We start from the raw sequence: 16219 nt of genomic DNA on the forward strand, positions 1-16219 counted from the left end.
TTAAAGATTTTATTTATTTATTTGACAGAGAGACAGATCACAAGTAGGCAGAGAGGCAGGCAGAGAGAGAGAGAGAGGAGGAAGCAGGCTCCCTGCTGAGCAGAGAGCCCGATGTGGGGCTCGATCCCAGGACCCTGGGATCATGACCTGAGCTGAAGGCAGAGGCTTTAACCCACTGAGCCATTCAGGCGCCCCGGGGTTTTTCTTTTTTTAAAAAGATTTTATTTATTTATTTGACAGAGAGAGCACAAGCAGGGGAAGTGCCAGGCAGAGGGAGAAGCAGGCTCCCTGCTAAGCAGGGAGCCAGATATGGGGCTCCATCCGCACCCTGGGATCATGACCTGAGCCGAAGGCCGACGTTTAGCTGACCGAGCCACCGAGGTGCCCCAGTGGTCAATACAGTTTTAACCATTGATTTCACTTTCCCTCTGAGAAAACAAAAACCTCAGTCTGTGGGAAAACAAAACAAAACAAAACAAAAAAATAAACCTAAAAGCATCACTGAAAAAAGGGGACATTTTCTAGGACAGTAATTTCTTTTTAATACTGCTTTTACGATTCAGCAGGACAATTATAGTAATCTTGAGGACTGCTTTTAAAAGGTTTAAAAGAATATTGATAGAAGTGTAATTTTAAATGTACAAAACCTCCCACATAGCCCTTTCAGGGTAAAAGAAAGAGGGGGGGGGCTGGTGAAATGGACGATTGTATTAAAGCATTGAAAGTGCCTGGCAGATGGTGGGGGCTCAGGGACTGTCCTTGTTGCTGAGTGAATCAGTGCAGTAATCCTATCCACTAACCAGGCACCTGCTATGGTATCAGGTGATTATACACAAGAACTCTTTTGATATAATGATCAGACCACCCTCTTATTATAACTACAAAAATGTGTTGAGATTTCTTCATGAGGTTATCTTCTGTTTCAGGTTCATAGGCTTTGGGGGGAAGAAAAGCAAGTTGCATTTTGGAGATAGTTGATGTAGTTTAAAGAGGTATCGCATTCTAAAGCAGTGTTAATTCACATGGGAGTGAGCGTACGTAAAGTTAGCAAGACACGGAGTCCTTCCTGATTCCCATTTAGAAGTCTCGAGGCAAGAAGATCCCCATTAATGGAGAATCCCCAAATTTCATCAACCAGATTATCATCATGGTCAAATAATCCTGATGAGCAACTTTTCTCTGACGTGTTCACTTCTGCTCTGATCAAATGTGCCATTTCACTGATGAAACATACTGGGTTTGAAATAAAATGGACCATACAGAGACATCTTTTTCTTTTTAAAGAAACTACTCAACCTATTCTGTTTTAGCTCAAAATAAAAACCTAAACCATATTTTGTTTTGTACAGCCAAAGAAAATTTTCAAGAATATCCCTTTCCTGGGAAAGTTGGAGGTAAAACATGTAGAGGTCATGGCTGCTGACAGGAGGACCTGTTCATTTTCTCGCTTTTGCAATGAGATGACAACTGATTGCTTTGGAGACGCTGATTGCTGCGGCCATTACTGGGCTAGCCTAGTCACCTGTAAGAGAATGATGCGTTGGTCACCACGGCCCCAGAGCTATAATCTGAGCACCATCACTGGCCAAGCTTGTTTGTTTAGGGAAGTGCATGGGCTCTGTTTTTTTTTTTTTTAAATTATTATTATTAATTAAAGAACATATTGTCCAGGCTGCGCTAATGTCTTCCTTAGCTCTATCAGGCTCATTCACACGGTTTAATTAAACATGGTGTTCCAACCAAATGACTTGAAGATTTTACTTCTAAGCATGGCAGACAACTTTACCAAAAGGCTGCTTAAAAATCTGTGTTTCGAAATTATGCATTAACTCTTTGTGTGTGTGTGTGTGTGTGTGTGTGTGCACACGCATGTGCACGAGCTCATTTTGGTTTTGAGCTTAATTACACCACCTGGCGCCACCTCTCGTTTTTGAATGGTTGAGTAGTTTGTGGTCTCCTGCCCTACGCTGAACAAGTGCATGATTTGTATATGGCACCGCCATCCGAGTATAGCCTGGGCTCTCTGTGATTCCTGTAGCATGTCAGCATTTTCTCTCTTTGAATTGCCGTGGCTTGTTTTTCTGCAGGAGTGAGGTCTCCAGAATGCAACCTTTCACACAGCGTTCTTTTATGAGATAGAAAACGTCTGACTGGGGTCAATACCCTTATCTTAATTTTTATTATTCTCTCGTAGCCGTCGGAGTACTTTGGTTTACAAGTACCGTTAAACATTTATATGCTAGATTGCATGCCTGTCATGATTTTCATAGCAAGTGGTAAAACTCTGACTCTCAGGTAAGCAGTCCAGCTCTGGAAATTTCTGGAGGTTTGATCGTATATTTAATTGATATTCAATACTATATTCTAGATATACTATTCAATAGATATTCAATACTATATTGTATCTCTTATCTATTTTTTTTAACCTTGCTAAAGGAAATAATTGCTGTCCCTGTAATTAAGATCATTCCGTTGGTCTTTGCTCTGTGATGACTGCATCCCTAGATAGTTGTTCTCTTTTGTTTGTAATAAGCCTTGGTCAATATTTCCCCCTTGGTTAGCATCAAATATTCATTAGACTGGGAAAGCTTATGAGGCTAGAGACTAAGGTTCTGCTCCCTTGTTACCCCATTGTTCAGCACTGTCTTTGACACGTAACAGCTGCTCAATTCATGCCGATAAAGCCAATAGAACTCTCTTAAGCCACAGTATCTTGGTACACAGATCTGGCAAACTGGTTGCCTATGGGCTACATTCAGTTTAGTAGTGTTTTCTTGGGCATGAATGCTGTTTAAAATTTTTGAATTCATGGTTAACATCTGTAATTTATGAAAATTTCCATTTAATTCTGGATTTTTGGCTTCTCTTAAATATTAAAGTACGTGATTATGGGCCCAGATTCCTACATGGGAGTAGGAGGATGGAGCTAAGTCTGCTTGGGATAGGGCATGCTTTTCTAGTTTACCAACTTACCCACTTCAAATTCTTGGTCTCTGAGGGCATTTGAACTTGGAACTTCTGGAATAATGCCATTTAAGGCAGCTCAGTTATTGAATCATTAAAGGATCTTTTCGTAAATTGTTATCATCTGGAATGCAAGAATTTACAAATTGTGATACAGTTTTCTGAGGAATCTGGGGAAATGTGTTTTTAATAACATGTTTTTAAAAGGCATATGGAATTATTTGGAGTTCCTAAGATAATTTAAATATGTCTTTTGGGGCTACTCGATCAAATGGACAGTGTTTTAGTAGTTGTGTAAAACATTTCCAGGGGTTGACCAGTCACAATTTCATGTAGCATAGCAGATTATCAGTGTGCTGTCCCTAGATCAGCAATGTAAGCATTACTAAGGAACTTGTTAGAAATAACATTCTTGGCCCAGCAATCTGTGTTTTAATAAGCTCCCTAGGTTACCCTAGAAGCAGCCTGTTAACAAAATGAAGTATAACAATAAAATATAATTTAGATTGATATATTTTTAAAGATTTTATTTATTTATTTGACAGAAGGAGAGAGAGACAGTGAGAGAGGGAACACAAGCAGGGAGAATGGGAGAGAGAGAAGCAGGCGTCCCGCTGAGCAGGGAGCCCAGTGTGGGCCTCAATCCCAGGACCCTGGGATCATGATCTGAGCCAAAGGCAGACGCTTAATGACTCAGCTACCCAGGTGCCTGATATTTGTTTTTTATTTCTGAAAAGTTTTAGTAATAATTGATTAATTCAACCAATTCTTTTTTTTTTTTTAAGATTTTATTTATTTGATAGAGATCACAAGTAGGCAGAGAGGCAGGCAGAGAGAGAGGGAGAAGCAGACTCCCTGCTGAGCAGAGAGCCCAATGTGGGGCTTGATCCCAGAACCCTGGGATCATGACCTGAGCTGAAGGCAGAGGCTTTAACCCACTGAGCCACCCAGGTCCCCCCAATTTTTTTTTTAAATGCACGTTTATTTCTTTTTTCTTAAGATTTCTGTTTTTAAGTAATTTCTACACCCAGCAGGGGGCTTGAACCCACAGCCCCGAGATTAAGAATCACATGTTCCTCTGACTGAGCCAGCCCTGTTGGCGGCCCTGTTGGCCCGAGAATTATTTAAATTTTGAATCGTGAAACTTGTTTTGGCCTTATAATTGGGATTTACACAAACAAGCTACCATACTCGCTGAGAGAACCCCACTCTCTGGGACCTGACATAGGAGATGTTGGCCTAGTGTGATAAGCCAGGCCCTCTCTGGCTCTTAGCTTTTGTTCTCTTGGTAAAACAGAGACACAGAATTCTCATTATTTAAGCCTGCCCAGGACCTCTGGTTTGGGAGTCACACTGTTCTGGTCAAATTGGACCCCTTTGGTAGTGTTTCTATGCTTTAGAGAATGATAGAATGTAGCAATAAATGTTAGCTGTCCTTATTAGAGAGAGCTGGCTACATCCACTTAGGTTAAGAGGGTTCAGAAGGCTGTATATATGTGAGTGGGGGCTGCAGGTTATCATTTGTAATTGGTCGTGTGCAGGCTTGCTTCAGAGCAAGCAAATAGTCCAGAAGTCTTAGTATTCCTTCTGTGATATTCTCCTCTTTATATTTAAGACTACGCTCGTTTGTTTTATCAGGTCCTAACTTTGTTATTGTACAGTGTTTTTGTAATGTCTGAACTTCTCATGTAAAGCAAAAAGTGTCTGTAATAGAGCAGGTAGCTCACTGAAGCTAGAGGTGGTGGTCTAACTTTGCAAGTGCTCTCCTTTTTCTTTTCTTTTCTTTTTTCTTTTTTTAAAGGTTTTATTTATTTCTTTGAGATAGGGGAGAGAGAGAGAGAGAGAGAGAGAGAACAAGTAGGAGGAGCGGGAGGGGAAGAAGCAGGCCCCCTGCTTGCAGGAAACTGATGCAGGACTCAATCTCAGGACTTGATCTCAAGACCCTGGGATCATGACTTGAGTGGAAGGCAGATGCTTAATTGACTGAGCCACCCAGGTGCCTCTGCAAGTGCTCTCCTTGAAGGGCCTGGTCAGCATACTGAACCACAGAGGAGTTGCACCAAAGTAAGGAAGACGCAGTTCAGTTTGGAGGCATGAAGTTTTTTCTTGGTATTAGCGCAGAATCTGAGAAAATATCTACTGGGCTCATTCATAAATCAGAGTCCTCTTGTCTCTAGTCTGTACCTTTCTCTTCCAATGGTAAGTTCCTCCAGGAAAGATCTTGAAGTTCTTTCTTCAGGGATGTTTCTCTAAAGGGACTTGAGTCATTGGTGTCTCCAATAGATTGTACTGTTTCTTCTGGAATACTTTAATATGTAGTAGGTCATTTTTTAAAACTTTTTTTTTTTTTTTTAAATTTTTAAGTAATCTCTACACCCAGTGTGGAGTTTGGATTCATGACCCCGAATCAAGAGTTGTATGCTTTATTGACTGAGCCAGCCAGACGCCCCATCCTTGAAATTTTTTATTCCAGGACCAGAATATCTGCTATGTTATGATAACATTGCTGGTGTAAGACTGGGGCAGGGTGACCTATGAGAGGAAGGCCTGGCCATGGTCAGGAAGGAAATTAGGACAAGGCCAGTAAGACATAAGAGTTTTCTCTGTTATCATTTATTGTGAATTAGTTTTGACTCCTTGAGTGAGAACTGAAACTTTGTGTTCTGACCTGGGACTCACTGGCCAACCTTCACTAGGCGGATCATTTTTTGACTGTAATGCTTATGAGACTTCACTGAGAAAAACAAGAGAATTCCCAAAATATCTATGCATGGTAGATGCTAGGAGCTTAAAAAATTTTCCTGAAAGTTAGAAAGTTGTAGTTAAAAAGTTAGTTGTTGTAATGTACACCATGATGATCCTAGTTAATAATACCATATTATATATTTGAAAGTTGCCAAAAGAGCAAATTTTAAAGGTTCTCATCACAAGAAAAAAATTCTGTAATTATGTATTGTGATGGATGTTAAAAAAAAATCTGTTTCCATCCTATAGGCAGCTTCCAATAGGAGATATTTTAAAATAGTTAAAATTTGAAGGTGTATTTTGCAAGAATATTCATTATCTGATGTATTTTCTGAAAGCTTATAAAGTTGAAAAATTCTTATAAAGTTGAATTTGTATTATATTTACTTTAAAAAATTTGTAGGTTTTAGTGAAAAGAAAGTTTCCTTTAGAATTTCACCGTCTAGCTTCATTATAGGATGGTCTCTGAAACATATACTAAGGTATATCCCATACACTTTAAAAGAAGAGTAAAAGAACAAAAACCAAGCAAATGCAAAACGTTTGAAATCATCCAAAAAGACTATTGGTGACAAAAGCACAGCCTTATGAGTTTGTCCCTTTTGGTGAATAGATTTGTAAAATAAAGTTAGTTTCACATTATTAAAGAATAGCAATAGTCTGTTGTGAAATCTAAATTCTTCCTGGAAAAGGGCATCAAAACAGACAATCCAAACGTCCAGATCAGTTGTGGGTATTTTCTTCCCCACAGGTGTTTCAGGGAACCAGGAAATGTAATTAGTGACAGGCTGGGGACCAAAAGAGCTGAGTCCTTATGCTAAGCCTGGCTCATGTTTGTGGATGCCCAGCCTGTAGAAGGCAGTCTTTAGGTTTGGGATCAGACACCACAAAATCTGCTTAGGTTTTACCGGCCTTGACTCTCCTTTTGGTAAATCAAGCCTAACTTACTGATGGAGAACAATAAATGGCAAAAGCAAGCCAACAAATAATAAAATAACAAAAGGAAATGTCCAGTGGACAATGGTTTCAAACAGAGGAAGCGGGTGCCTGGGTGGCTCAGTTGGTTAAACATCCGACCCTTTTTAAGATTTATTTATTTGAGAGAGAGAGAGGGAGAGAGAGCAAATGAGTGGGGGAAGGGACAGAGGGAGACGGAGGGGAGAGATCTCAAGCAGTCCGCAGGCAGCTGCAGTTTCCACTGAGCAGGGAGCCCTACATGGGCTCAGTCTTAGAATCCTGAGATCATGACCTGAGCCAGAACCAGGAGTCAGATGCTCACCATCAGAGCCACCCAGGTTCCCCTAAACATTGACTCTTGATTTTGGCTCAGGTCATGATCTCAGGGTTGTGAGACTAAGCCCCATATGGGGCTCCATGCTCATGGGTAGGTCTGCGTCTCTTCCTTTCTCTCTCCCTCTGCTCCTTCACTCTGTCCCCCACCCCTGCTTGTGTGCTGTCTCTCTCTCTCTTATAAATAAATAAATAAATAAATCTTAGAAAGTAAACAAACAACAAATTGTGGAAGCAAGGAGATATGTTTCAGCACTATTGATAGTGACCTTGAAGTCTTTAGATAACTTAAGTGCATTGACTGAACTGAATTGAATAAAATGTATTTTTAAAGCTTTATTTCGTAGGGGTATTTTCATAAGCCTGTCTGAAAATGAGGACTTCAGTCATGAGACCCACTTTGAGGCAAAACCTTCCTTTTCGAAGTTCACTTTAAAAGAGCAATGCCATTTTCAGAATAAGTGATTCTTGATTAGGAAAGAAATGCCTAAAGGAATGGTGAGGGTTTCCAGGCTCATCGCTGGGATACATATAGCTGAGTCTTCTGTGGTTTCATTAAAGCTGGAACATTGCAGCTTCATGTAGAATAGACGTCAGAACTGGAAGAGTTTCGCAGGTGGAATGAAGGTGAATGAAGAAGGGGAGGTAGTCGAGCTCTCTCACATTTTTGAAGGGGCTGTAAAAGCAGGTACTCTGTGGGTTGTGGTCAATGTGTAAGGTATAAAAAGCTGCTTTTACAGTCAGTTTGAATTTACAGACGAATATTAAAAGGTACCTATGTATCTGCATTTTGAAAACTGCTGTAACTGTTTTGACATATGAGGAAATTGAGCAGATTTCATTGAGTTGCATCAGGTTCTCATTGTTTTATGTTTGAGTTTGATGACTATTTTGATTTCACTTTAACAGCTTTTTACTTTTCATGTTTAGCATGTATATAGCATAACCAAGCTGCTGATTTTTGGATTTAGTTGAGTACTTGAGCATGCAGCATATTGCATGCTATAATAGAGCAGGTGCTTAATAACTGTTTGCTTGAATCCATGTATTGTATTAAGATGTTTGCTGATATCACCCTTTTGATGCATTGTCTTTTCCTATTAACCATTTATTTTCAGATAAGTAAAAGCAGACTTCTATAGAGCATTCTAGAAAGAAAATATGAGTATTGATGCTCTGTTAATATTACTATTAGTGCTCTTAGGAAAATAGGATGATTGACACATTTAAAAATAAACTAAAATATGAAAAGTTCAGATAACTTTTCTGGGAGTGGGTATGGTATTTAGGGAAAGAAAAAGGATGAATAATTACTCAGCCTTAAAAAAGAACTTGCCATTTGTGTCAACATGGAAGGACCTAGAGGGTATTGTGCTAAGTAAAATAAGGCCAAGAAAAACATATATCATATGATTTCACTTATATGTTGAATCTAAAAAACAAAACAAACAACAGTAACAACAAAGACCCCCCACAAACAGATTATAAATACAGATAATGGACTGGTGGTTGCCAGAGAGGAGGAGGGGGTGTGTGGGGTGGATGAAGTAGATAAAATGGGTAAAGAAGTGCAAACTTATAAACTAAGTAAGTTAAGAAGATGAAAAGTGGAGCATAGGAAAATAATCAATAATGTATTAATGTTTTATAATGGCACATGATAACTACACTTATCATGATGAACATTATAGAATCAGTATGTTGTACACCTGAAACTAATAAAACATTGTATGTCAACTGTACTTCAATAATAAAAATTCAAAAAAGAGAAAAGATGATTAGATTTTACATAAAAGATTAAGTTTTCAAAAATATTCCCACTAATAAAGACACCAGTAATTTAATTATTTCCCATTGCATGTCTCCCTTCTTGGAGAGAAATATCTGTTCTGTTGTCAAATTTGCATCAGGATTTGGCTGCAAAAAGTCTATGGCCAGTAACCTTCCACCCTCATGTACAAATGGCATAGAAACAAAAGTTGAAAGTTGTTACATTTCACTGATTGTGACACATCTTGGAAGTTGAGATGTTTATCTTCTGTATATTTTAACATTGTCTCTATAGTTACACTCTTTTTATTCCCTCTTTTTAGTCATACAGTTTATCAAGAAAGAAAATAGTGCACTACACCTGTTTTGATCAACGGAAAAGAGCAAATGCAGCATTTTTGATAGGTGCTTATGCCGTAAGTACTTTTTCACGATTATTTTCTATATTCGGGCCAAAGGAATGCTACCACTGTCACATAAAATCCAGGCCACTTTCTCAGTGGAATTGGGAGATGGTGAAAATTATTAGCATGCTGGAAATGGATGGGGACTACTATCCATGGGATGTTAAACTCCCAGATTTTATTTCCTAGCAGCTAATGAGAGAATTTTAGAACTGCCATAGGTAGCTTGGATCCTGCAGTTGTATAGGTGTTTCTAAAAAAAGAATATCCAGAAAGAATATTTCTAGGTAAAAGAATATATAGTAGATTTTTATTTTTATTTATTTCATTTTGTTTATTTTTTAAGTAGGCTTCATGCCCAGCGTGGAGCTTGAACTTTCAACCCTAAGATCAAGACCTGAGCTGAGATCAAGAGTTGGACATGTAAGGGACAGAGCCACATGGGCACCCCTATAGTGGAAGGTCTTTTTTTTTTTTCTTTTCCCCCCAAGAGAGAGGGGTGGGAGGGGCAGTGGAACAGGGAGAGAGAGAAAGTTAAACAGGCTTGCAGGCTTCATGTAGGGCTCAGTCTCACAACCCTGATCATGACCTGAGCTGAAATCAAGAGTTGGATTACTGAACCATTTGAAGTGCCCCAGTATAGTGGAAGGTTTTTAAAGACTGTTGACGTGTGCCTCTCGCCAAAGAGGAAATCATAGATTGCATGGGGATGGGTTATTAGTATTATTTTTATCAATCTATTTATTAATCTGTACATGTGTTTGCAGTAGGCAAACTATTTATGAAGCCTCCATGTATTACAACTTCCCTAAGAACTGGATAGGACTTTCCCCAAATAATTTTGATTGGAATTTTTATTCTCTGTAATCGCTAAAATGTAAACCTGAGTTCCATGTGAATGTGCTGGAAAGTTTTGGTGTGATTATTTCTAGAATTTTCTCTATATACTGGGATTGGACAAAACCTGGAAGGCAGCAACCATCAGGGCTAACACTCCTCTGGAACCTATACTAGCTTTTTAGGGACATATGTGATACCCACTTAGGAGGATGTCGGTCTAAGGCAGGAGACAAGGCGTCCTTTCTCATCATCCCTGGGGAGGGGCTAGAAGCACATGCTGTGGGATCCTTTCAGGGGCCTCCTTCAGAAGATCTTGACGAAAGGAGGTACCAGCTACTATCCATCAGATTCTGCCACATCACACCAGAAGCCATGGGGGAAAAAGACCAGAGGTGGCATTGGAAAGACTCTCAGTTATTTTAGGGTGCAGGCTGAGAATAGTGACCAGCAGACAGCCTGACTGCAGCCTGGGGCCTTGTTTCCAGGGCTGAGATGTCCAGCTCTGCCCCTGATAATAGCTCCAGTAAAGCCTGATATCAGCCCTTGCAGTACTTTTCCTTCTCACTCTGTAGGCAGCATGGTATAATATCAAGAATCGTGACTAAAAACATTTTTTCATCCTGAAGCGTCTCTGGGATGATGGCTAAGCCACTTTATCTCTCTTCACTTGATTTAGTTTCCTTATCTGTAAAATGATAGGGTTGGCTATAATGACCTCTAGGTTTCCTTCCAATTCTGAGGATACGAGGATTATTTGCAGTGGTAGCCAAACTATTGCTTTTATTTTAAAAGCGTGCACAAAAAGCTGGCTGTTGGCCTGAAGCTTCAGTGAAGTGTGCTGGTAGGCTGAATTAAGCAGGCAGACTTATTTTTCACTTTGCGTTGATAATTACTACTCTTACGAAACTGAGAATTGGCACCATGTTTAGAATACGGAGCGCTTGTAATAACCTCTGGATTCCAGCCACGTGAGCAAACATGTCTTTCCTGAGGGGTCTTGTGATGCGTGTAAATGTTCTCTGGGAGTCCTCTGTCATAAGGGATTGCCATCAAGAAGAGGTCATCCGCTGCTCTCTCCTCTCCTTCCTCTCGTTCCCACCCTCTCCTCCTCCCTCTCTTCTTTTTAATGCCCAGCCTTCCTGTTTCTGGGGTCATCCTTAATTTCACCAGTGGTACCTCTGGAGTTTTGAAAGGAAGTTCAGTTACAACAGATGCATTGAGCTTGGGATACGATACATCTACCGCAGACGTTTCCACCACGTTAATGCAACCAGATGAAGGAAGGATAGTCTCAGCAGGGTTGAAGAAGTGCTGAGGGCAGCACGAGCTAGGGTTCCCATGCTCATTACAGTCTAGAGAAGCCATGTAAAGTAATTATTCTTGTGCCGTTCGTTTCCTAATTGATTTTCTTTTCCAGTTTTGGAAATGCATTCCCCAGAAAGCTTTTTGACACAACGCTTAAAAAAGTGAAAACCAAGAATTATCTTCTTTCATTAAAGAGAATTTGGTGTCTTCGTGTTGTGTGTATGCATGTAATGGCTGGCACAAGTTTTGTAGGAAGAGAGTCAGTAATGTGCCTTATACATATATCTCAATGAAGTTACAGATGTATTAAATGTTGCTATTTGGATAAGCTGAAATCTTCTGGGGATCTTCCTATTATTAAGGTCAAATATCCAACTGCGTGTTTGTATCTCCACATTATATGTTTAAAAGATATCTCACACTTGTTTATTTTTTTAAAGATTTTATTTATTTGACGGAGAGAGAGAGATCACAAGTAGGCAGAGAGGCAGGCAGAGAGAGAGGAAGGGAAACAGGCTCCCTGCTGAGCAGAGAGCCCAAGGTGGGGCTCCATCCCAGGGTCCTGGGATCATGACCTGAGCTGAAGGCAGAAGCCTTAACCCACTGAGCCACTCAGGTGCCCTGGTATCTCACACTTATTGTGGCAAAACAGAATTTTTATTCCTTTTTTCTATGAACCTATTTATTGCCACAGTCCCTGCCTACTTAGTAATTGGACTACCATCAGTGGCTTGCTGAAACAAGGAATAGTAGTTATTTTTATTCCTCCTGTTTCCTCTTCCCACATATACTCATCAGTAAGTTTGAACAGCTGTGCCTCTAAAACATATATTGAGTCAGAATACTGCTTTCCATCTCTGTTGTCCCCTAGCTCTAGTCACTGTCGCTGTTCACCTGGATGACCACCAGAGCATCATACACTGTTTCCTTTTTACACTCTTGGTTTTGTTTAATCACAGTTGCCACACAATTGTCAGAAGAATCTTTAAAAAATATAAATTAGATCATTCACGGCCCTGTTTCAAATCTGTCTAGTGCTTGCTCACTGTTCTTGGCATTAAATTCAACCTCCTTACCAATGCCAGTAAGATCCTCCCTGATCTGGCCCTGCCTACGCCTTTGTTCTCCTTGCTCAGGATGCCCCCATCACGCTGGCCTTCTAACCATGAAAATCTCAAGCTTATTCCCACCAGAAGGCCTTTCTGTTCTTTCTGTCTGAAGCATTTTTACCTAAAACCTTTGCCTTCCTGATTCCTTGTCATGTCGCTTCCTCAGAGAGACGTCTTTTCAAGTGTTACTCTGCCCTCCCCACCCCCGTCACCCTCTAGTCCCTTATTGTTTTGTTTTCTTTATAGCACTCTGCTCTATGAAATTATCTGAGTCATTTATGTATTTGCTTGTTTATTATCGCTTTCTGAGACTAGAGGGTAGGAACCTTGTCTGTTCTGTTCATTGCTGTGTCTGGGAGGGGATAAAACAGTTAACAAGGGGTTAGGCCCAGCAGTTCGCCACTTGAATTGGAAGCTGGCCACCATGGAGCCTTCCTGTTATGCTGAGTCATGGGGAAGTCCAGCATGGGGGGAGTCCCAGGGAAGAGATGAGGTGGCCGGTGTGGAGGGGCGTGGGATGCTGCAGATCGCAGCTATTTACCAACTGGTTGGGATCTATTTCAGTATTTCAGCACTGGGCATCAGCTTAGAACTGTGCCCTGCACATAGTAGGTGCTCTGTGTCTACACAATGAATGAACAATGCGATGACAAAATATGGAAGAAGGAAGGAAGTTAACTCCCTTGAGGTAACTTCAGAGGGAAACAGAGAATGATCATATCGGACATGAAGTGTAAAGTGGTATCTTCGTCATTACCAGAATGCTGTGATCTTGACTGAGTCCACTCTGATCTTTAAAGATGTAAAATCAAAGCAGAGATCAGAGTCCAAGGGTGCCAAATTGGATAAATAGGGCAGTACCTGCTGCATCAAGTCACATCATTACCTTGCCTTTTTTCTGAATGAACTTTTTTTTCCAATTTTTAAAATTATGGTAAAATACATACAATTTAAAATTTACTGTCTTGCCCTTTCTTTCTTTCTATTTATTTACTTTTTAAATATATTTTTTAAGGACTTAATTTATTTGTCAGAGAGAGGGAGAGAGTGTGCATAAGTAAAGGGAGGGGCAGGCAGAGGGAGAAGCAGGCTCCCCACTGAGCAGGGATCCCGATGTGGGACTTCATCCCAGGACCCTAGGATCATGACCTGAGCTGAAGCCACCCAGGAATCCCTTTAATTATTTTTTTAATTGAAGTATAATAGACATGACATTATATTACTTTCAGGTGTACAATGAAATGATTTAATATTTGTGTATATTGAAAGATGATCACCATGCTAATAAGTCCAGTTAACATTTGTCACCATGCATGGCGACAAAAACATTTTTTTCCTTGTGATGAGTTTTAACCTCTTTCAGCATACAGCTTGGTAGCTTTGGGTGCATATGTATTGTTCTGCAGCTATCCTATCTTGCTTGTGAGTGTGACATCTTGTGCCAAACACGCACGTACAGACTCACGGCTTTGCTGTGTTTTCTCTGTTAGATTAGGACTTTAAGTATGTCACACAAGCTTTTGCGTTTCTATTTTCTTATCTTGACGTGAGGGAGAGCCTTTTTACATTTTATCTCATAGCACTGTCATGAGTATTAAACCGGAGATAAAATATAGAACACCATGTTCAGTAGGAAATCCACAAACCCTTCTCTGTGGGTGATTCTAATGCCAGGGTTGCTGGAATGATGTGGCCCCTGGAGATTACAGTGAGGCTGAACTGATACCATTTCAGGGAAGTCCCTCCCCATGAAGTATCTCTTTATTCCTGAGCTGTGACATCATCCTTCTTGAGATGAAGGGCACAGGTTTTAAGAAGAGATCGACTTTGTCAGGAAGATGTTTGCCTTCCAAGACAGTACTCAGGGTGGAGTTGGAGTTGGGGGTCAGGATGCTTGGACCATAGTGGCACCCACAATACTCTGACCTGAGTTTGAAGAGGGCAAGCATGAATTGTTTAGGTTCTTGCTACATGCTTAAAGACCAAATCCTTGCTAGTTACCATCTTGTTTTTAGTTCACAGAAGTATGATAAAGAGGTCAAGGACAATTTGGATCAGGCCCATGATGACCAGAGGATTGGAAAAATAATATGTGTGAGAAGTTACAACAAATGTGATGGTTTAGCTTAGAAAATGAAGTTCGGAGTTAAAGAATTAAGATTTTTTTTTTCCTCCCAGATATGTGGGGGATGCTTAAGCAGAGGTGGTAACCACAATGTATTTTCCTTAACCCACTTGTTAAGTCCTCACATTGCTAAATAAGGGGTCTAATTATGGATTAACTGGAACTGGGCTGAGCCAGATGTCATGTCTGAATTAGAGATGACAAGGCTAAGTTCTGTAGACTTTATAATCATGTCTATGTCTGCTATTTATTCTGGAGACTACACTTAACGCCTTAGTAGTTATATTCTACCTCTAAGTCTACTACTAATTGCAGAGAAGCCATTCTCCATCTGGTGTAGTGGTTGAGAGCAGCGACTTGAGCAGAGAGCCACAGGTTTGGCCTTGAAGCTGCTTGGTAGTTTTATGTCTTGAGCAGGTTATTTAACTCATTGAAATTCCTGTGTTTTTTTTTTTTTTTTTCATCTTTAAAATAGAGATAATAACACCCCACCTAACATAGTTGTGGTGAGGACTGCTGGAGGTCATGCTCATGCAGGTGTCCTGGGGCAGGGCATGGCATTTTAAGCATTTAGGAATAGCTGGCGGCTGGCAGAAAAGTGTGGTCTCCCAGAAAGATTTCTGAACTATTGTCTTACTTCCTCTGAGGAGCTGAAGCCTGTTCCTCCTTTCTCCCCTGTTTTACACTTAAGCCCTTCCTTGGCTTAGTGACACTCAGATGGTTGTTTATCTGTTTATTGCTTAGGATAAATCACTGGAAGGTATAGGAAAGAGATTATTTTATTTTATTTTTTTTTTGTAGGATGCTATTTGCTTTTTAAAGGAAGAAACTGTACGAACCAAGCAGATTTCTCATTTTTGAGATGTGTATTCAGGCATTCTTTAGTTCAGTAAATATTTATTTAGCTCAGATGAGCTTGACCTAGCAACCCAGCACTGTGGTGGGCTCTGGGGAATAAAAAAGATGAAAAATAGAAAAAAGTATGAATGCCTGGCTTAAAATGGGGACAGATAAGTAATAAATAATTGAGAAAAATGTGCAGTGGATGCCAAATTGGATAAATAGAAATCAACAAGTGTTTTTCCAGCCCTTATACATGAGGCCTTGTTCTGGGAGTCGAGGATGCTAAGCTGAATAATTCTATGCCTTCTGGGGAGGGTGTTTGGGGACCAGGGTCAAAGAGGGAGGGGCCAATGATGATCAACCCCAGTAGGCCAAGTTGGTGAAGGAATATTGAGGGGGGTGGGGGAGAACAGCATGGAGGGGAAGATGTTCTCTTGGGGCAGGAGGGGTTGGGAAATGATTAAATATATTTTAAATATCTAGTTTGAAAAGGGGATAACTTAGTGAATTTAATTAAAAAGTTTTTTAAAAAAAAAACTTTTTTAAACCTTTAAACCTTTTTAAAAAATTGCTTATTTTTTCTTTTATTAACATATAATATATTATTAGCCCCAGGAGTACAGGTCTGTAAATCGTCAGGTTTACACACTTCACAGCATTCATCATAGTACATACCCTCCCCAATGTCCATAACCCAGCCACCCTCTCCCTCCCCCCACCCCCCGGCAACCCTCAGTTTGTTTTGTGAGATTAAGAGTCTCTTATGGTTTGTCTCTCTCCCGATACCATCTAAAAACGTTTTGTTTTGTTTTGTTTTTAATTTA

The 16219-nt window shown here is 40.1% G+C and overlaps 1 protein-coding gene across 5 annotated transcripts in view; it reads left to right on the forward strand.

Annotated features, from left to right (window-relative positions):
• Positions 1 to 16219, forward strand: part of CDC14A (cell division cycle 14A) — a 174543-nt gene that overhangs the window by 27404 nt on the left and 130920 nt on the right. For all 5 annotated transcript variants that reach the window (XM_059375515.1, XM_059375514.1, XM_059375513.1 and 2 more), the window contains exon 4: positions 9093 to 9185. In XM_059375515.1, the coding sequence (XP_059231498.1) occupies positions 9093 to 9185 (93 nt within the window). The remainder of the gene's footprint in view (positions 1 to 9092; positions 9186 to 16219) is intronic.

Source organism: Mustela nigripes, chromosome 14, assembly GCF_022355385.1.
Source record: "Mustela nigripes isolate SB6536 chromosome 14, MUSNIG.SB6536, whole genome shotgun sequence".
Lineage (NCBI taxonomy): Eukaryota > Metazoa > Chordata > Mammalia > Carnivora > Mustelidae > Mustela > Mustela nigripes.